The sequence below is a fragment of the Anastrepha ludens genome, chromosome 3, assembly GCF_028408465.1.
Source record: "Anastrepha ludens isolate Willacy chromosome 3, idAnaLude1.1, whole genome shotgun sequence".
Taxonomy (NCBI): domain Eukaryota; kingdom Metazoa; phylum Arthropoda; class Insecta; order Diptera; family Tephritidae; genus Anastrepha; species Anastrepha ludens.
In genome coordinates this window covers 54,043,353-54,066,637 of record NC_071499.1, presented here as the reverse complement: position 1 = coordinate 54,066,637, position 23,285 = coordinate 54,043,353, and the positions used below count along the sequence as shown (strand labels likewise).

Sequence of the window (23,285 nt, the reverse complement as noted above, 5' to 3'; positions counted from 1 at the left end):
TTCAGATGCACGGGCACCAGCTGCCAGTTAGTTGGCTATATGAAAGTCCAGAGTATTGTTTACAAGCGCGCGGAAGCATTTTGCCCAGAGTAAACGCGAAACAAGAAAATCAGTAATGGGTTGCAAACATAATAGTGTGGTTGCATTGTATTTGGCTGGAAAATCACAACCAGTGATTGTTAGTGAGCTCGAGCACCGTAAAGTAAATAAAGTTTTTGTTTATCGCCCCATTACTCGTTAGAATGATACTGGTAGCATCGCGAAACGTCATGGAGGTGAAACGTCAAAAGACTGCAACGTCACGTGAAATGGTTCAAAAAGCGAAGAAGCGATTTGAGCGAAATCCCTGACGAAGTGCCAATCAAATGGCGGAAGAACTGAAAATATCTGACCATAGCATCCACTGCAAACTGAAAAATTATCTCAAAGTCTCGCTGTACAAGATCCAAAAGGCGCATGATCTCACACCAAAGCACCAACAAATCAGACTTGAGAGAGCGAAGGAGATGCTTCGCCAAAACGATGGGGTTTATTTGACCGACCGTTCGTACGAGAATTTGAGTCATCGATTGTCCACCAGGAGGCAGCACGCACCACAGGTAATGGTTTGGGGCGCTGTAACCGCAGATGGACGCTCTTCAATCGTTTTCATAGATCCTGGTGTCAAGGTAAATGCGAAATATTGTTAAGAAAGTATTCTGGAGCTAGTTTTGAAGCCGTGGGCAGACAAACATTTCGGTGGCAGTCCATGGACGTTTCACCAGGACTCGGCACCGTCCACTAATTGCTGAAAAACAACGTTTCGACGCTCATAACGTCCACACAATGACTCTCAAATTCACCAGATGCGACCCCGATGGTTTATTCTCTTAGGGCCATTTTGGAGAGCAAGGTCCTCTAAAAGATTCACCAGACTTGCGCCGTCACATTCGGGCAGCTTGCGTTTCGTCAAGGCAAACGGCTATAGTCAAGGCAAACGGTGGTGATATCGCGCAAAAGTAAATTGATTCTTAATTTTGTATTATTTTCACAAATTGTTTAGTTTGAATTGAATAAAAGTAATTTTACAAACTAAATTTATGACCTTCTTAATTGGTTACACTTCAAGTGCTCGACTCTGTACATAAAATTATAACAAGAAAAGTTTATTAAAGCGTAATTCTAAGTGCGACTTCGAGCCCCCAAATTGAAAAAAGAGACTATCATTAAATAATACGAAGGTAATATGGAGATTAATATTTACCTTAATATTATGAATACTATTTTTTCAATATAAACTTGTTTTTGGGACTTTTTAAAATTATTGGTATCAAAAAGTCCCAAGAAGAGGTTTTTATTAAAAAAAAAAAAAATTGGATTCATAATAGTATAGTAAATATTAAACTTCATATTAACTTCGTCTTATTTGATGATAGTTTCTTTCTTAAATTTGGGGTACACTAAATTACTCTTAGAACTGTGCTCTAATGGACTTGTTTTGTTAAAATTTTGTGTAGAATTCAAATCGGCTTAGAGCAATGTCGAAAGAATCGTTTTCTACAAATTGACCCGCCTTAATGTACATACATACATAAGCCTATAAGGATCGAAATTTTATGGGAATAATAGCTTTAAAACGGTACTGACGACAATCGAGATTGAGTTCAACGTTTTCCAAATTTTAAGTAGATCCCATTCAACGAGCTTTGACACCTTTCCTGCAGCAAATGAAATGAACGAAAGTGATGAGCAAAAGTGGAATAAAACTGGTAGGAACGCAGCTAGCAATACAAGTAGTACAATAAGTACTCTTTCAACTCTCAAGTTTAAAGAAAAGTTATTCGCACGAAAGAAAGGCGCGAGTTGTAAATGCCAGACTTATTTATTCAATTCGTGAGTAAGCCGGAAAATGAGCAATCTTATCATCAATTAGGTTGTAATCATGTAATAGTGTGTAAAGAAAAATATTTAGATTGGAATTCATTTGAAAATAAAAAGGTAAAATGAATGAAATTAAAATTCGTATAAGACTGAAATCTCAATTCAAATTAAAAATTACAGCTCAGTTATTTTTTTTTAAGATTTTTCAATGCTCTACATAGAATAGCGAATATTTTAATTGTGTGCAAGCAGTTATGGGCAAACCCCTTTCGTTAGTGCCGAATTATAAGTTAAAATAAAAATGTATTCAATTCATATACTTAAACAACGATTTGTACATAAAAAAATATTTTTATTAAAAAAAAACAAAAAAAAAAAAACAATATTGTCTCGTAGTCAGGCGGGCAGGCAGTGACAACACTATTAAACTTATATAAATGCAATCACCAATTAGAGCAAAGTGAAAAAATACGAAATAATATAGGAAGAAACTATAGTTCAAATACTCAATTAATATATTAAAGTAAATTGTAAATGATTAGAATAAATTGATGGAATCAAAGTGTGCTACTCGTACGTACGTATCACGTCATTCAAAAACAATGCAAGCAATTAATGAGAAATGTATGCAACTACATATGCAGCCATGTAGGATGTATGTATGTATGCACAACAACCAACCACCGATTATGGCTTACCAAGTGTGTGTGTGTCGGGGTGTGATTGTGAGTGCGTCTGTACTATGTTTGTTTAATGGAAACTATAACACCAAAGTACTCTTATAAAATTTACTAAATCAAATATATACATACACAAGTGCATTCAAAGGTACGAGCATTTTTTGGTAGGTACATTAAATCAACAACAACACAACGTATACATACTTATAAGAAGAAAAAAAGTAAGTTTAAAAGTTGTTTTTGTTTTTACAAAAGATAGTTTCGCAACGATTCGCAACAATAACCAGCAGTAATCAATTTACCCACCTTACTATAAAGCGTTGTGCTGCCCGACCGTTGATTATAACCATTGCCCTGGTCCGTATAAGTCTTTACCTGAGTGTGTCGATTGTCCCTATCGTAATAGTTTTTCAGCGTTTCGCGCGGTGAACGCGGCGCATTTCCAGGTGTACTATTGCCTCGCATACTGCTGCTCTGCTGATTGGAGCGACGTTCGGTGGTGATAACACTAATACCCTGACCATCCTTATGGGAGCGACGAGCTGCATATTTTTCTGGCTTAAGAAGACTATTTTGCGATGCGCGGGTGTCAGCATTAGCACGTCAACAACAGCCACAACAGCATTACGATGTGCGAGAAGAAAAATGTATTTCAATTACGAAACGTAGATAAGTTAATAAAGCAAAGTGTTGATTAATGTGTACGCATACCTGGGATATTGTGGCCCACATTGAGTGTAGCAGCAATTGTGCCAGCAGCCACGCGAGAATGGATTGTAGCCGCCTTTAAACTTGCCTGTTACCTGTTCGTTTGTTGTGCGCCCACGTGACACGAGTACCATGTGAAATCCGGTTAGACCGAAAATCGGAATCGCTAGGATTATAACAATGGCCATCAACACCATACTGTCGAGGCGCAAAAGGCATCAGTTAAGGAATGCCAATTTATATTAAAAGCAGCGCGTGGGCATACAATATATATTTTTTTGTACTTATATATGTTTGTGTTTAGAAGTGCAAAAATAAAATAAATAAAATGAATAAATAAAATAAAATAAAATAAAATAAAGTAAAATACAACAAAATAAATAAAAATAAAAATAGAAAAATTAAAAGAAGAACAAAAAAACATATATAAAAAAAAAGAAGAAGAAAAAAATTTAATTAACTGAGAAAACAGAAACTAGCAATGCAAGAGTAAAAATAAATGAATAAAACAAAATGAAATATAATGCAATACAATGAAATAAAATCAAAAGGAACAAAATTAAAATAAATTGAACGAAAATACAACAGCAAAAAAATTAGGAGCAGAAAAATAGAAAAATTAAGCACTTTAAAAACTTAAAATAAAATGAAACATAAACCAACAAAATAAAATGAAATAATATAAAAAAAAAAGATGAAATAAATTTAAATTAATAACAAACATTTCCAAAAAATTAAACAAAAACAAACATACAAAAACGATAAGGGTAAAAAATAAGTTAAAATCAAATTAAGTAACATTAAATTTATTGAAAACAAATTTAGCAGTAAAATAAAATTTAAATGAAACAAAATTCAAATTTAATTAAGGCAAAAACAAATAAAGTTAAAAGACTAAAAAAATATATAAAACAAAATTAAATTAAATAAAAATAAAAAATTTGCCAAAACAAAAATTATAAATAAACTGAGAGATGAACAAACAATATAATATAAAAGAGAAAAAATTTAATTTAATTAAAAGAGATGTAAATTTATTGAAAACAAATTAAGTGACATTAAATAAAACATATGAAAACACAAAAAAAAAAAAAAACAAAAAATAAATAAAAATAAAAAATTAAGTAATAATAATATCAAAATTAATAATGTAAAACCAAATATTAATAAAATAATATTTTGTAAAATAACTAAATTAATTAAAACAAATCGCCACAATAAAAATTTTAAAGAAACAGAAACATAAACAAAAAAAAATCAATAATAAAAAAACTAAATTTATTTAAAACATAAAATAGTAGTAAAAGAAAATATAAATCGAAACACAATAAAAATTAAAACAAATTAAAAACAATTAAGTTGCATAAAACAAATAAATAAAAAAAAATTATGTAAGATGATATAAAATAAAATATTAATAAATATTAACAATATAAAGAAGTAAAACAAAGTAAAATTACACTAAAATCGCTAAAATAAAAATTTTTAAATAAACTGAAAGGCAAATAAACAAAACAAAAAAAAAAATAAAACAATTAAAATTAGTAAAATATTAGCTGTAAAATAAAATAAAAAATGAAGCAAACAAAAATTTAATTAAATAAAAAAATTAAGTAACATTAAAAAACAAATTATAAAAAAATTAAGTAAAATAATATAAAATGAAATATAGAAAAGTAGAAGTAAATAAAGCTAGTTAAAAGTAAATTGAAAAAATCACTAAAATATATTTTTTTTAGCAAATTAAAGCATAAACCAAATAAAATAATAAAAAAGTTCAAATTATTTTAAAATTAAATTTATTTAAAACACATTAGCCGTAAAGTAAAATGAAAAATTAAGCAAAATAAGAATTTAATTAAATAAAAAAATTAAGTAACATAAAAAAAATTATAAAAAAATTAAGTAAAATAATATAAAATAAAATATTGAAAAGTAGAAGTAAATAAAGATATTTAAAAGTAAATTGAAAAAATCACTAAAATATTTTTTTTTAACAAAATTAAACATGAACAAAATAAAATAATAAAAATTTCAAATTAATTAAAATTAAATTTATTGAAAACATATTAGCCGTAAAATAAAATAAAAAATTAAGCAAAATAAGAATTTAATTAAATAAAAAAATTAAGTAACATAAAAAAAATTAAGTAAAACAATATAAAATAAAATATTTAAAAGTAGAAGTAAATAAAGATATTTAAAAGTAAATTGAAAAAATCACAAAAATATTGTTTTTTAGCAAAATGAAACATAAACCAAATAAAATAATACAAAAGTTCAAATTAATTAAAATTAAATTTATTGAAAACATATTAGCAGTAAAATAAAATAAAAATGAAGGAAATAAGAATTTAATTAAATAAAAAAAAAAAATTAAGTAACATAAAAATTAAATTTAAAAAAGTAAAATAAGATAAAATAAAAAAGAATAAAATAATTTTGTATAAAACAAAGAAAAATTAAAACATTAGCAAAAATTTAAATTTTAAATAAAATGAAAGAGAAACAAACAAAATGAAATAATAAAAAAAATTCAAAATTAAACTAAGTAAATTTATTGAAAACATATTAGCAATAAAATAAAAAAATTATGAAAACCACGAGTTTAATTTAATTTAAAAATGAACTAAATCACATTAAACTAATATAGAATAAAAAAATTAAAATTTATAAAATACGTAAATAAAATTAAAAGGCAAATCAAACTGTGATAGAATAGAATAAAATTAAAACTGAGCACAATGAAATAAGGCAAAGCTATTGTGAGAGAATTAACTAAACAAAAAAATATTTTCAACAATTTTACATAGTTATATATTTGCAAGACATTGAATGAGCTGTTGTTGTTGTAATAGCATAATCATTGCCCATAAATGTTTAGGGCATGCTGCTGGAGTGATGGCATTTGGCCGGGTATAAATTCGACTCGCTGCGAAACGAAGAACCGATTGTTTTGGGAACGATATAGAATGGCCTCAAATCGCTTGGTGATTTATTGAACACGTGGCTTTCCATAGATCAAACTAAATAAATATTATTTTTCGAGAATTAAATTAACCTTTTTTTTTTGCTTCCCAGTGAGTTTTTGTAGGATCTAAGAGACTTCATTTCAAACCAACCAAGACAAAAATAAGGTAATTTCAAATTATGCAGAGCTTAAACCACTGTTTTCTCCTTCTGGCTCAGAGAGCCTGATACTAAGAAAAGAAGTAGAAGCGATAGGTGCTATCTTGGTATCTGGTACATTGGCTTGGGTGAGAACATGCATAAGTTGGTTAGTCGAGCAGGTTTCACATTGACATCCAATGGTTGAACCAAGAAACGAGCTGTTTCGAAGGAGTGCAATGAGGTGTAAGCGGTAAAAAAGATGATTTTTAATTTCCAATAATAAAGGACCAGTTGATAACATTGAAAAATTATAGAAGATTTATATATATTGACTGGGGAAAGAGAAATACAAAATTTTTTCGATAGATGGATGTAGTGATCGAAATCTCGTAAAGTATCGATCAAACAATTTAAAGTTTATGCTCGTTATCAATGTGAAATTACATCACTACATAAACAGCTTGTCAAGGAGAACGAAGACAGAAGTAATGAAGATAGCGACCCCGTTAGAGGAGTACACTGTGTACAGAATCCGAAGAAAGTTAACAATAACGAATTCATGAAATAAGCGGGAGCGCGTGAGATTACTCTCGAGTTCCTGCTTCACCCGACATAAAAGCGCCTCGAGCGCAAAGGGTTAAATAAAGTTTTGAATTTTACGCAAAAATAATGTGTTTCGTTTTTCCCCAAGCTAATATAAAATTATATTGTACTAGAATTATAAGTTAGTTCAGAACTGGTACGTTTGACTCATGGCTGTTACAACATACATACATATGTACATCCCTACTTCACAACTACCTCCCATGACCGTCGACTCTAACAATCCAGATTTGTCGCCAAGGACTTTCACTCTGGCAGCATACCTATCAATTTTTAAGGAAGATATTGTGGCGTTACAAAAACAACTCTGCTATAGAAAAACCATGTTCATCATACGCACTGTACGGCTGCAACTGTAACACTTGTTTTAATACAAGATTCAAACTCATTTAGCCCGCATTATTAATATTTGCGGTAGAGTAAGTGGAAAATAATCAATCACATTTCATTTTAAAAAGGATACGCTACGATGGGCGATGTCTGCCTGATGTGTGGTGTTATCTTCAGTATATAAAATAAGCATAATGAAAATATGCTTAACATGTGTATGGACAAGGAAACCAAAAAGAAGAAGAAGAAACGATAATTCCGACGTCCAATGCAATTGTTCACCCAAGGGCAATGATGATCGAATGTCTGTAATAAAAATCAAAGCAATAAAGTAGTAGTAACCACTTAAATGTAGCCAGCAACCATCGCCAAGCAACCATAATAAAATAACCACTTATACTCACTTCTATGCAGTGATTGCATACGGAACAGTGTGAACAACGTGGCGGTCGATAGAATTTACAAGTCACACACCATTTCATCTTTACGGTGATGCCATTGATTTCAGCATTTTTATAAAGTGGTGCACGAAATTCCTCCTCACGGTCTTCATCTGGTGAAGCTATGTAGAGGGAAAAGAGTCAATTGTATAATAATAAAAAAACAAGTGCAAATGCTATTATACAGCTACCTTTTGGTATGACACCGGGGTCCATGAATGTTGCTAATGAGAAATTGGCCAAAACGAAAAATGTGATGACACCCTGATATGCCGGTACCCATGGATGGCTTTTCAAATAGTATTGGCAGCTGCAATGAAATGGAAATTACAAGAAAATAAGTACACCAATAAATACAAGCAAATAAATGGAGGTATCGCATATCAAATTATGTAAAAGGAAATGAGATGGGAAATAGTAAGTACTTGGCAGTATGAACGGAAAGGAAGGAAATATGTTTATATGTGTGTAGTGGTATACATTCATTGATACACTTTATGTGGGGCATACAATTTGCTACAGAAAACTTTAAACATTATATCCTCTTTTAAATTTTTATACCGCTGGTTTTGTAGGCTACTAGGCAGTTGAGTTGTTAGTGCCGATGTAGCCTAAATATAAACATACACCCAGTACTCGAACTTATGTAGCAGTAGATAAGCGGCTGCTGATGCTCAGAACCAACTTGCCTACATTCATACATACATACATACAGACATACATCAAAAGGTCGATGGGTACGAGGCAAGGCAAGACGTTTCACTCGGTGGACTATCAAATGCGCAAACCGGCACATTTGTACATTTTAAATTAATGTGAACCCGGGCGTAGACATAAAAACAGGGTACTTGTAGAGAAAAACGAGCGGGTACGGGGGTTGAGTGGAGCTGCGTTTTTGCTTTTTATTATTTCTATCTTTCAACCTTTTCATTTTCACACAACAAATAAGCGTAAAAAGGAAAATGTCGCATGGAGCAAAGTAGCGGCGAAGCAAGGATGTTGATACATGATGACTGCTTACCAGTCTGCGAGCACATAACGTACACTTTAGCGCACATAATTAAGTCCATTTAACATTTAGTACAATATTCGCAATATTTTTCATGCTAATTTTTTTCGATAGTGTTTTTTTATAACAATAACCTTATAAATCAAAGTTCGAAACTTTGTAGAAAATCCACAAAAATTGAATTAATATCAAAAGGTTGTCATCAAAATTTTCAACTTTTTAATCAGAATTTTTAGAAAACGTCCGAGTATGCCGTTTTATAACCCATTAAATTTGAGCACAGTAAAGTGTAAGCTTAAAGTCGCTTAAAAATCGCGTTAGGTTACGTATATCTGGTTAGGTATATTATGTAGGTATATCTGGTTGATCTTAATAGATCTCATATACACCACACGGGTCTGTACAGTTACCAGTGTTGTTGGAGTCATGTTAAAAATAGTTCGTATACTTGTCTTGAGGAGTTTCAAGGCTCCGCCTCATTTGGAATGGTGTGTTTTGGGTGTTTCTTTAAAATCGTGTAAAACGAAAAAGGATGATTTATTTTTGATTTCAGTATTTTATTTTTTGATCCATTGTTAAAAAATAAACATTTTTTTTTGCCATACGAGGATCGTTCACAAAGTTGTCAGCCTTCAAAAAATTGTCTTCCAAAAAAAAAAAGCATGTCGCTGGCGACACGGATCTCGGGACTCAAAGGTGTCTGAAATCAAAGAGAGAAAAAGGTGCTTGTTCAATATCAATGTCGTGATCATGTGAACTACGATCTGAAAACAAAAATTGACAAAATGGTGGACGTTCAAAGATGAAAACCCGTTTTTTGCACTTTTTTTATTTTACAAGTCCGAAAAAACTATAAATTTGTTTTTCCCGAATGATCGTAGTTCACACAATAACAACACCAATTCTACGTGATTTACATTTTATTTCATCAAAATCGGTTTAGTAGAACCAGCTATGTCTGTGTCCAGCGCCCATGTGAAGACCATTTTTTGAAGACTGACATCTTTTTCAACGAACCTCGTATGGTAAAAAAAAATTTGCATTTTTTGCAATGGATCAAAAAATAAAATACTGAAAACAAAAATAAAAAATCTTTTTTCGGTGCCGTTTTACACGCTTTTAAAGAAACACCCTAAAAACACCATTTCAAATGAGACGAGAGGCTTAAAGGGCCTTAATAAGCATTTTAAACTATTTTCAGCACTATCCTTTAGAGATAAAAAGTATGACGATGCCTGGCATTTGTAACGAGTTCTGCTTAGAGCAGTGCAGTGACAAAGTAGGTGTTGTAAAGTACCCATTTCTTCTTCGCATAAGTTAAACGCGTCGCCCTGGACCAATACCTGCGTGACATGGAGTGAGACAACCAATATTTTATATTTCTTCCTTAGGAGTGATAAAATAAAGTTGGTAGTTTTCGTGTTTCAAGATCGCGGCATTATTTTGATAATCCTTTGAGAGGTCGAGGCTTCCGATATAGACTGTGCTTCCAGAGTTAGTTCCTCGTCTAGTTCCGTCTTCGAAACTGAGAGTGAGAGATATATGTTCGACGAACTCATCCTAGGCAAGCGGATGCCTGCCTTAACAAGGTCGCCAACTCTCTCTATTCCTTGGTACCCAGTAAATCTGGCCTGTCCATTTTGGATTTTCAGCGTTGCACACATTTCGCGCTAGTCATCACAGCCATTATTGCTTTAATAGTAGCTTGACTATAGATGCAGATGTTTGTGCTAATGCTAATTTAGCCTATATTTTTGACATTTTTTTGCATACGATGTTGAGAATTTTCTTCCATATAAAGGACATGTTCGGAAGTTCTGAAAAAGTTGTTTGAAAATTTGTAAAAAAATAAGCCAACTTAATTGTGTGAGCCCAAGTGTACATATACAGAAATGTATAAGTATGTGTATAGGAATGTGAATAGGCAAGCTATCGGCACTTATGCAAAGCCCATTCGTTGCATGAATACATGCTCCCATACACTTACATACATAAGTACGCTTGTTTTATATAATTTCTATACGAATATAATTGCAAGTGCTGCTTTCTGCTGGTCTTGTGAAAGGAAAGGCATTCAGTCAGTCAGTCAGTCACATAGAATTTCTATATGTTAAAAATTAGAGATCGTGCCGCACAATTCCATAGACGACTGTTAATGCACCCTTAAAAAAATTGAATAATAAATCGTATTGAATGTGAAAGGAACAAATATTTTTGATTGTAAGGCTGAATAGCAAAATATAAAAAATAAAGAAATGCGTTTCTGTTTCAAAACGGGAATTGAAGTATACATTTAATAGAAGTGTCAAACAGTGTAGCATAATTTTAATACATGCTTTGAGCAGCGACTGAGCTGATGATGATTTGTTTTGTTATGGAACTTAAACTTATTCTGAATATTTGATCAAATTTGTGAGTAAGTCATAATACTTAATAATTCACAAAGTTATTTCGATTCTCAAGATTAATGGTGCTCACACTCCCCAATGTAAACGTGCGCCCGTAAGCCCGTATCAGCTGACACCATGAAACACCGGTCTACGATACTACGGAACGGAACGGTGGTGAGAATTGATTGACATGGGGCTCTCATTAATTTCATAGTACGTTTACATTGGTGAGTGTGAGCACCATAACAATTTGGTGGGCTGTTGTCCAATTTGCCTTCTCGGCAGCCAATGGCAAGGCTCCGTGCTGCGGAGTCCTGCTTATTCAGTAGCGCAGTCTACTTCGTCCAACATACAAACAGTCGACGTCACTGTTAACAGCTATGATTTCGAGGTTGTAAAAGACTTCGTTTATTTAGGAACCAATCCAACAGAGAATCTCTCTTGCCAACAAGTGCTACTTTGGCCTATGTAGGCAATTGAGTAGTAAAGTCCTCTGCCTCTTTTTGGACCTTTGTACGTTGGCAGCGGCGAATATCGCAGGCGATGGAACGATGAGCTGTATGAGCTTTACGACGACATAGACATAGGGCAGCGAATAAAGATCCAGCGGCTTCGCTGGCTGGGTCATGGCGTCCGAATGGATACAAACGCTCCGGCTCTGAAAGTATTCGATGCGGTACCAGTTGGTGGTAGCAGCGGAAGAGGAAGGCCTCCTTTGCGTTGCAAAGATCAGGTGAAGAAGGACTTGGCTTCACTTAGTGTGTCCAACTGGCGACGACTGGCACTGGTATATAAACATGACAAAAACATATTTTAAGTAGTCGCCGGTCAGCCAGAAAAGTGGAAGATGTATCGCGGTGAGTATTTGTTAATTAAATATTTATTATTATTTTTATTCCCATTGCGGGAATATAGCCATTTGAGTCCAGTTAAATCCGCGCCACTATTTCTGCAATTAAAAAAGCTTCTCATAAAAACCATCTGTCGTTCGGAGTGGGTTCAAAATTGTAGGCGCTTCCATTTGTGAAACAACATCAAGGCGCACGCCACAAATAGGAGGAGGAGCTGGGCCAAACACCTAGCCGAAGTATACGCGCCAGTTATTTATTTTGCTATTAAATTTTTCATACAAATTAATAACTACAAGTAGTTGGATAGCCTCTACGTTGCAGAGCTATTGCTGGACTTTTTGGCCTTGAATCGCCAAACTTGCAGGCTCGGCGAAACACTCAACTTAATTATTTTTATTATTATGATTGTAAAATTTCAGCTGAAGGAAGAAGAGGTATGAAAAAAATATCATCACAAATGCATGAAAAATTTGGTCTGTTTTCTCAGGGCAAACTTTACTTAGATTTTTTTAAAACAATATACTTCTGGGGTAAACCAAAATCGTGCATTTCACTTAATCACACATATCGTTTTAAAACTGTTTCATTAGATTTTTGAAATTCCAAAAATTTATTTTTTACCACCAAAGTACCACTGGGTGCCGTAAGTTACATTTTCAAAGAAGTATGAGACAATTTTTCGGGCAGTTACTACTTTTGGATGGATCTCATGTTATTATTATTTCTTTAAATATCATAAATTTCCTTGTGTTCATTCATCGCTTACTGGCCATCTGATAAAAATATGTTGAAAATGATTTACATATCTATGGAATGGAATGTAATGTGGCTAACATTCGAGCAAGCACTTTGCGAATAAAGTTTTCCATGCTTATTCACTTGCCTAACTTAACTTATGTATGTTAATCTTCATGTTTAACATGAATGTACATGCATGGATATACTGTCAAAGTTTTTGCGCTTCTTCGGGAACCACTGTTCCTGCACCACTTTTGACCTGAAGTACGAGCAATAAAAGTTTTCAAGACTTTGCTGGTGCACAAGAAGCGTGTCAACGCCTTTTCTAGTAAATTAAAGTAATTACTTATACATACACTCGGTAGAAAAAGTCTGCGTGCATGGCCACAATAAAATTAAGTTGTAAAACAACACCTTTATTCGAGTTTTATAAAATGCAATGTATTTTATTTACATGGATTGTTAGTCGGTTAACATTTTTATAAAAATTAAAGAAGTTAAACTCTTCACGATAAGGTAAAGACAAAACTGAATATACACGTGGCAAGAAAATATATTAGAAAAAGTCTGCGTACAAGAAACATAAAATTATCAAGAACATTTTTCTTTTTCTTAACACAATTGACTCTAGAGGTCTAAGTGAGATCTTTTTACAAATCAGCCAGCCTAACCTACAGAAAAATTAATAACTAGTTGGATAGCCTTTACGTTGCAAAACTTCTGCTGGTCGTTTTGGTATTGAAACGACATGTTTGGCAGTTTCTGTTAAAGTGATTCGACTGCATCCCCTCGCACAACTTTATTGCTTTGACGTATTATTCGTGGGGATTGTGGCGATGTTCGAAGATCTTTGCGAATAGTATAAAGCACCCGAAACTTTACAATTCCAGCAATGTATTCTTTGGATCATTATTCTGCTGAAGTAGTAGTAATTTACTAAATTCAATTCTGCGGCGCTCTGCCTCTAATTAGACGCCAAAAATGTTAGGATAAACATATAACATTCGATTCAATAAATTCCATTCGGCCAACATCTTTGTTAGCCACGAATCCCTATATCATGGGACCACCACCGCTATGCTTCACCGTAGGCATCAAGTTATTTCTATCGGGTGCCGTACCCTTCTTTCGCCATGCCATCTTACGGCCTTTAGTTCCGAAAATACAAAAACTATTCTCATCTGTGAAAATTACCTTTTCCCGAGGAACTACGGGGCTTCTTTTATATGATTTTTCGTAAAAGCAATGCGCTTTTGTCTATTAACAAGAGATATGAACCTGCGATATGATCATGTAAGCCGTTCTTTTTCAAAATTGTCCGAATGGTGTCTGCACAAGACTGAGTTACTATAATTCTCTCTTACATTTTTAGCAACCTGGGATGCGGCATAACTTGGATTTTGTTGAACACTCTGTAAAATCTTGCGCATTTACTCAAGTTGTTATTACGGAGGGCCGTCCTGAATGCGTTCGGGAGACAAAAACACTTGTGAATTGAAAGGTTTTTACTGCCCTTTGAATAGAAGAATAGCGATAGTCTGGCCAATTTCTTTATATCTTTTTTCTTATTTGAAAAATTTGACAGATTTATTGATTCGAAATTTTTTTTAAATATTACTTTTTAACCACTAATAAAATAACTTTTTTTTTGCAATAACTTCTTTCAACTATAACGCGGGGAATTCCCATTTTACTATTTCTACCAGGACTTTTTCTGTACTCCCAACTAAGTCAGTGATATAAAGAATGTACACGGGGGGAAAAAACTTGTTTAATACAACCTTGTCGGTGGAACGAAGGTCTGGAAGTGGAAGAAATGAAGGATTTATACCGCTGTCAAAAGCCAAAGAAATGTTGTCATTAGCTGACCTTTGACTTCGAGATGCTGCAAAACAGGTCTATATGTCGAATGGCTACACCCAAAATGTGCGCAAAAGTGAAGGCTTGCGATTATATAAGAAGATCGAAATGATAAACAAAATAAGAGTGCTAAAACACGTGCGCGAAAATTATACAGTCAAGACAACTATAAATGTGGCTGTGTGGTTATGGACGATGAAACATAGGTCAAAGCAGACTTTAAGCAGATTAAGAGTCCCCAGTTTTATACTGCAACGAAGAGAGGATGAGTCTGGAAGCTCTGCCTTTGAGCTAAAAATGTTGGACAAGTTCCCTCAAAAATATTTGGTTTGGTAAGCTATCTGCCAGTGTAGTAAGAAAAGCAAAATGTTCATTAGCACGGGCACTATAAATCAAAAAAAGTATATGAAGGAGTGTTTACAAAAACTTTTGCTGCCATTTATAAAACATTATAAGGACTCAGTTCTGTACTGGCCCGATTTAGCATCGTGTCATTATAGCCGTCGTGCATTGAACTAGTATGAAAATCAAGGGGTAAATATTAGTCAAAAGGAGCACAACCAACAACCCACAAAACTGTCCACAATTGCGACCTATTGGAAAATATTGGGCAATTGTTAAAAGAAAATTGCCAAAAACGAAGAAGGAAATTCAAAATGAGCAGCAGTTTAAACTGAATTGGTCGATAGGAGCAGATACCGTATCAAAAACTGATGTCCAACGCCTAATGAAAGGAGTCAAATCAAAAATGTGCCATTTTGTTTACAACAAAAAGACCAACCAATATTTTTCGTGTCCATTCTTTATGTATACTATATTTATCCATAAATAAAGTGTACCTGTAGGCAGATCTACAACATTTGAAATCCAATCAAATTACACAGCAGATTAACAGTAAATCTTGGTATTAGATTGCACGGCCAAAATGTGCGTAGGGAATGTGTTTTCCAGCGTTTGAAATAGAGTCTTGGGAGTGTACGCAGATTTTTTCTGCCGCGTGTATATAAATACATGAACGAAGCAAAATTTATTCATGTTTTTGCACTGCTTTGACCAGTTTCGTTTAGCATTTCGTTTATTTTAATACAAAATGTTAATTTTTGTCGGTAAAGTTTTTTTTTGGTTTTTTTTCTTTATGGGTCGTCTTTGTTATTTTATTTATGTTAATCAAATGCTAAGTTGATTTATGATAACCTCGTTATTTGTAAGTAAATATTTTACACTAACATCGCATTCACACACATGCATACAGGCATACCACATGACTTAGAGATGCGCATAATGCAGCTGACGAATTGGAAGTAAACAATTTGAGGCGAATTTCGTATGCGAATTGAATTTGAAGTGCTCCGCAAAGAAATTGTCGGCTTATATTATTTGTTTTCGTTTATTATCGTTTTTTTGTATGCATTAGCCAAGGAAAAATTGAACAAAATACATATAACAAACGTTTTTTAGTCGTATTTGCAACGCTTGTGGAATTTTAAAAAGCCACACAACGCCACTTTTTCGGTTGGTATGACAGAGAAGTGGGGAGAAAAGTAATGACATATTCACGAATGTTGACGAAAATGACAAAGCGTAGTATGTGAGACGTAATTAAGTTTGGCTTTGCTATAAAACGATTGCTTGGCTGTAGTCACCTAAAAGTGAATTAAAGTATTGAATTATTAAATATGCACTTAAGCGGAAATTAACTTAGATGTGTGCTAATTAGCTTTCTGAATAAACAGTTATACAAATCATAGGCCGCTGTAGGCAAGCTATCGATTTGTATGAAAATCGTACGATTTGCAGGCAGTTTAAAACTCATGATTCAAAAATAACAAAAAAGTCGAGTTAAAATGGCGTGGGGGCAATACTTTTGCAAAGTTTACGCTAAGAAATTAATTAGAAAATTAAGTCATTATCAAGATAAACTCATTTACCATATCATACCTACGTGGCGTGGCATTGGTGCTACACGGCAGTAGTTAGACCGATATTGAAGTATGGGACTTAGTATAGTGGACTGCGACAAGAAAACTGACATACTTAATGCTACTGGAAAGGATTCAACGACTCGCTCCTCTGTGCATAGCAGGAGCGATGAAACCCATTCCAACGGCGGCGCTGGAAATGATTCAGCATGCCGCCTATTGACCTTATGGCTCAGGTTGCACAGACTACATGACTCCGTATCTTAAGTGGTAGAGAAGGTTTCGTACTACAATTGGAGAGGAGTGATGGTACAAAGGCATGAAGCCTGGCCATAGGACTTTTCACACCTATACAGACGGGTATAAAACTTTAGACGGAGTGAGAGCGGGCATTTACTCCTCAAAACTAGGGATAAGGAAGCCTATCAATCTGCCAGACCACAGCAGTATTTTCCAAACGGAAGTTTTTGCTGTGGGGAAAGCCGAGGAGCTAGGCTACACAAGAACCAGAAAGAACTTAACAATTAATATATATGTACGTGGACAGTCAAGCAGCAGTAAAAGCAATAAACTTATATTGTCCCAACAAAGAAATATCTGACAAGCTTCTCTCACTAAGCAGAGTAGATCTGACCAATAATATTGGTCTATCTGAGACCAATGTCTGCCGTTTTTGCGAAATGGACATAGAAAGCTCAGAAAGCACAATAGATCAGCTTTGGTCGCAGTGCGTAATGGCCTTCTAATAATAATAATATATTGTATTAAGTCCAAAAAAGTTCAACGGAGCAGGCAGGCCTTAAAAAGGCTAGCCGCAAACAGTAGGCTGCATATCTACTGAGTACCTGGTCACAAAGGCATTATGGGGAACGAAATAGTAGATGAGACAGCAAAAAGACTACCTTTTGAACAAGAGAACGACATACCAAAACCGCTAAATACAATATACAATGAAATGGACGACTACATGAAAAGGCGAGTGGAAGCTAGGTGGACTAATTTGACCACATGTAAAACAGCAAAAGTTATGTGTAACAACAAAAAACTGACTCAATTCGTACTTACGCTCTCGCGAAAGGACTGCAGAAGTATCATAGGTATGCTAACAGCTCATAATCAATTGGCTGCACTTGCGTACAAGGTAGGGATTGCTAACACGGACAAATGCAGGAGATGCAGAGAGGATGTTGAGGAAACTTTAGAACACCTTCTGTGCGTCTGCCCGGCATTATTAAAAACGCATTTAAAATGCCTGGGTATCCCCATTGATTGAGGGTCTGGAGGACGTTTCAAAAGCGGATCTACCAGCTCTGCTTAGATTCGCCCAACGCGCTGACATCCTACAGTATTCATACTACTTACTTCGGTCTCCATCTGTAGTCGCTAGTGACCAAAAGGTCTATGCGTGGCTTATTGCTAACCAGGCTAGCCTAACCAAACATACGTCGCATCTCTTTTATTGGGCTCATAATTTCTATAAACTTTGCTAATTTTGCATAATTTATTACAGAGACGTCACGTTTTCTGATTTATTTGAAATTTAACATTATACAGGAGATGGGCGTGGTTATTGACCGATTTTTGTGCGAATCTACCTTTGATATAGAGCAATTAATTGCATTAAGAAGTTCCTCCGGTGGTCTAGAGCTCAAAAATGTAGGGTATTTTCAGGATTTGTTTTTACAGTAGAAAAACATGAAAAACGATATTTATATTTTTAGGCTTTTAATTCAACTTTTTTTACATACAAAAATGAAAACAAGAACAAACAAACACGTACTGTTCGCGAATGTTAACAGTCGTTCGAGCTCAAGTTCAGGGATAGACTCTGGCCTTTCAATGCTGAGAGCGCCCAGATAGCATAGTCCAGTTTTCGAAAGAGCCAGACAATAGCATAGAAGATGATCCATATTCAGCATATGAAGGTATTCGAAGGTACCCCGCAGGATACTAACCACCTATTCACATCACCCTTAAACCCACTCACCTAACAACTCTTTCCCTTTGAACACTTCTCGTCGAATTGTACATTTCCTGCGCCTACCGTTAGATGTGATACATATATGTATGTACTCGTATACGATGACGACCGGTGACTTTGCCGTAGTGACAGGGCTTGATTCACTGCTACAACAACAATATAATACCCTTTGGCACAAATGCATGGGTAAAAAAAAAAATCGTATGTAATTGTCAATTATTTTGATTGATGTTAGAGGCAAGAAAAAATTAATGCGATTAATAAATTTAATAGGCTAAATTAAATACGCTAACTAGGTGGGAGAGTTCGTTTTCTTCATTGTTCACCTCCCAATGAGTAGTGCTCCCTTTGCTATCAGCCGATAAAGCGATTTAACTACATGCAGCTTTTGAATCTTAATTCCTTCATTAAAGACAAAATTATTTCAACTTAGTATGCAAATTTATTAAAGTGAACGCCACCGCATTCGGATTAAGGGAATGCGTTGTAACAAATTTCGTTCCTAATTAGCATTATTTTGACGTTGCTTGAAGTAAATGCAGTATACATACATATCCCCGTACGTGTTCATACATACATATAAACATATATACATATATATAAATGCATCTGCATTTGTAAAGAGTGGAACTGGATTTTATAATTGAATTAAATTAATATTATATGTAAAATATGTAGGTGAGTATATTTTTTATGTAGTTAACTGATAAATTTTAAATTTCGAAAAATAAAACATTCAAAAGACAGATTATTTACATAACTTTGACTTAATGACAGATGGTTTATGGTAATTTCTGAGGCATGAAAATGCGATAATTTTTAGTAAAGGCCTAAAGGGCTTTTATGCGCAAACACGTTAAAAATATTTTAAAAATGGCTTATCTCTAAATTTCTGAATATAACAAACTACAGTCATTGAGCGTTGAATGGCTTAAAAACCAACTGGAAGTTAAACCGGGTTTTTACCGAAAATTTATCTTTACTAATGCAACTCTCTTTGATGCGATTGAACAAGAAAAGTTTCCATATTTGGAGCGGGAACAATCTGCACGAGATGGTAAATGAGCAGGTTTGGCCTTAAGCTATGGTGAAAAATGGAATTGAGCGAGTAAATTCAAGGATGATAGATTTACAAGGTTTGCTATTGGGCTATGGTGAAAAAGAAAATTATCAGACGAACTTCGGTTGCCAAGTCACTTGGAAGATTCAGCACGATCATTTCATATGTTTTCAAGCACTCGTCCGATCAGACGTTGTTCAGACGGCAACGAAGCAACATGAGCGAAGACTGTGTTAATTTTTTTCATATATCACTAACACAATCTCAATTTCTTCGTGAACAAACCGCTGATTAATTGATTCCTTCAAATTCGCTGAGAGCCGGTTAACGGTCTGATATTGGCCATTCCTTCTGAATTTTTCTCATCATGGAATATATTTTACATTAACGACAGGCAGTGCCGGCCGGGTACTTGCTAATGCCATATCGGTGTACAAAAATATGTATGTATCGCAAATAAATGGCCACATACATCCTTTGTTAAGTGATTTCTCGTCTTTTCCATTTAAGCTTTTTCTTCAATTTCTGTTGTGGCTTTTGATGTTGCCCTGCAAACGGAGGGCCCTACAGTTTGATACTACCTCCGCCGGGCAGATGGTTTTTCAAACAAAAATGTTCAAGGCAGAAATACACTTGGAGGTTTGCTATTGCCTGCCAAGTGGCGTCCACTATTGAGAAATGATACCGTTTGCGCATAGCGAGTTTAAAATCCAGGACCTACCAAATGATAGTCATGCACAGAAGTCGTACTTTTGCGATTTTTTCGAGGAGAGCCATTATTTTTACAGTGTTTTTGAAGCGAAAAGAAAACGGTTTACCATAGCTGCATCTTACATATCTCTATTGAATTGAACTTCAGTCTAATAAGGGACTACTGCAGAAATCGAAGTACATCATCGCCTGAAAAGTAAATGGCGCGTAAATTTCACACGCGCTCTCCCAGTTTCTCTGATGTGTCATTAGAAATATGCGAGATGGTGTGGGGTTGTTACGATGGAATATACACCCTCTTTAGTGATCAATTCTGACGAATTCCTTCAGTACGACTTCCTTCTACGAAGGTCGTTTGAAAAGTCCGTGCAAAAATAAAAACTATTTAATTGTTTAGGGTAAACCTTTTTATTTTTCGATATAGTCCTCTTCAAACGACCCTCGTATACTTTTCGGAATGATTCAGAGCTATGTGTTGATGAGTGTTTAGTTGTTTAGTAATTTTATAATTAGTCAACAAATCCTAGTCAGCGCATTGTCTCTATACATCTTAAACATCTCACCACGTTTGTAGTGCGGGCTGCACAAAAGTTGAAAACTTTGAATTCAAATCATAATAACTTTTAAGGGGTTACACTACTTTACACAAAAAAAAACAAAGGAGACTCAGATCTTCCAATTCCAATGAAGAAGCGCTGAGTGCCAAAAAAAAAGGTAATGATACAAATTTCTAGTATCTAGAGCAATCATACCAAGTGATATATTAAATTGAAGGTAATAGATCAATATTTAGTTTGTTATTCTCAGTAATTTTTGACTAAGAAACCAACAGATGATATCACAAAGTTGGGTTCTATGTTGGCTTTATAACTTTACTTTGTAACTTTTCTCGAACAATTTTTATATTTATTAAAGGATTTTTTCATTTACCCTAAAGTTTTTTATATATATTTTACGTCTAAGAAATGGGTAAAAAAGAATGTTTCGAATATCGTTTCCTTATATATTTTCTGCAAACAATTCGAAAATGTTCTTATTTTTGAAAAAGAAAAAAGAAAAAAATAATTTTTGAAAGAAGCTTGCAAATGTTTCATGTTATGCAAGTTGTTACTACCTAAAATCTGATATATCATTTGTTTTGATCGGATGACGGATTCCTCAGATACTGGCATTAGAAATTATGATCTACCTTTTTTTAATTCAAAATCGTTATTTGGCTATTTCTTAAAAGGTGTATGACGGGGAAAAAATATGTATGTAAATGGATTTTCATACTTAGCGAAAGATTTTACATAGGCGTTCCCACGGTAGTCGGTTCTAAGTTACCGGAACAACCCGGATTTATATCCGGCCAAGGCCTGTTTATACCGCTACAATAACAATAGTAACATAGAAACTGTGAGGTCAGGTTCTAATGGAATTATCTAGCTGTGAATATATCAGCCGCAGTATCCCCAACAATCAGCATAGACCCATATTATACCGTAAATAGGTAGTAAGCAGCTATCTTAGCTTTAAAGCCACCTATAACGAATTCAAAAATCGTCAGACAATACAAAGAAGAACTTAATGCTTTAGCGCGCACAACAGACATCAATCTCATCTGGGTACCTGGCCGTAGAAACATAGAAGGAAATGAGATAGATGATGAACTGGCAAAACTGGGGGCATCCTATAACGAATCCGTAGCAATAGAAATATGCTGTCCCAAAAGCGTACGCAAAAAGGAGATCTTCTCGCTATTCCAGAAGCAGACCTTTGACAGATGGACTAACATGGATACCTCCAAAATAACTAAACAAACGTTGCCCAGTTTCAACAAATCCAGAACTGACGAGTTGTTAAGAAAACCACGAGCAGACATATTCAGAATTACGTCAATAATAACCGGTCAGTGGCCTTTGGGAGACCAAGCCAGGAAGATGGGGTGGCCGTATAACAATAGATGTATGTAGAAGTTGCAATCAAGAATCTAAGGAAACAATATTTTACTATCTTTGTGAGTGCATCTACGACAATAAATGCTGGGGGAGTTCTCGATGGTTAACTTTAAAGAAATTGTAGATAAGAAAATAGGCGACATAGGCAGATTCATAGTCAAATCAAGATGGTTTCGCTAACAAAAAGCAGTGGTGGGTCAATCCTGGTTTGTATAATATTTTGCTGAAAAAAGCAGTGGTGGATCAATCGTAGTTTGTATAATATTTTGTTGAAAACAAAAAAAAAATAAATCACTGACGATGTTTTACACATTTGAATGGCACGAAATTCAATAATTAGTAGAAGTTTCCATATACAAATTACAACAAAAAATGTTATAGGTAAAACGACAGACAGCTGTTATTAATTAAATCTAAAATATCATACGTCTCAAGTGCACGTGTACTTATTGACCTACTTGTAGCCCATTTAAGCCAGTAAATGTGGGAGAACTTGCTTTTATTGTACGAGTATGTGAAGTGTGAGTAGGTGAATAGACTTGTGAATATGTATGCATAATCTTTATGTATATGTAAGTTACATGCATTTATATGTATGTATGTGTAGGTACATATATATACGTACATATATTATTATTTTATTATACGTATTTGTATAAGTTATTATACGAAGGTAAATGAACCGATTACTTGGAACTTAATAAATATTTATACAATTCATTACATAGAAAAGCTATTCTAAACTTGGCTAATAATAGTTGCCGGCTAATGGAAACTCGTTAACCTACTGCAGTAACTATTGCACAAGTAGAACCAACCCTTCAGAGAAATCAACTACCAAACAAAACCTGGGGGCTAAGAGTGAATTTAGAGTAATTATTGGCCGTAGCAATCATTAGGCGATGATTAAGACAATTTTTTCTTCGATAGTTTGTGACTAGTAATGAATTTGTTCACGCTCGGTTTTTTTTCGGAAAACATTAAATACTTCATGTCGCAATAGTAAATTGTACTTCTAACGGAGGACGTAATAACTACTTCAGCAAACCACTAACGTATGCACTTCAAAAGCATTGAAAAAAGACATTTGATAT

At 34.2% G+C, this 23,285-nt stretch overlaps 1 protein-coding gene across 1 annotated transcript in view; it reads right to left on the bottom strand.

Annotated features, from left to right (window-relative positions):
* Positions 1-16,612, bottom strand: part of LOC128857511 (palmitoyltransferase ZDHHC8) — a 55,953-nt gene extending 39,341 nt beyond the window's left edge. Inside the window, exons 1-6 of the mRNA XM_054093261.1 lie at positions 16,509-16,612; positions 7,924-8,042; positions 7,697-7,854; positions 7,426-7,598; positions 3,252-3,446; positions 2,847-3,108 (exon numbers count right to left, since the gene is read on the bottom strand). Coding sequence (XP_053949236.1) covers positions 2,847-3,108; positions 3,252-3,446; positions 7,426-7,598; positions 7,697-7,854; positions 7,924-8,042; positions 16,509-16,612 — 1,011 coding nt within the window. The remainder of the gene's footprint in view (positions 1-2,846; positions 3,109-3,251; positions 3,447-7,425; positions 7,599-7,696; positions 7,855-7,923; positions 8,043-16,508) is intronic.
* Between the last annotated feature and the right edge of the window lie 6,673 nt (positions 16,613-23,285).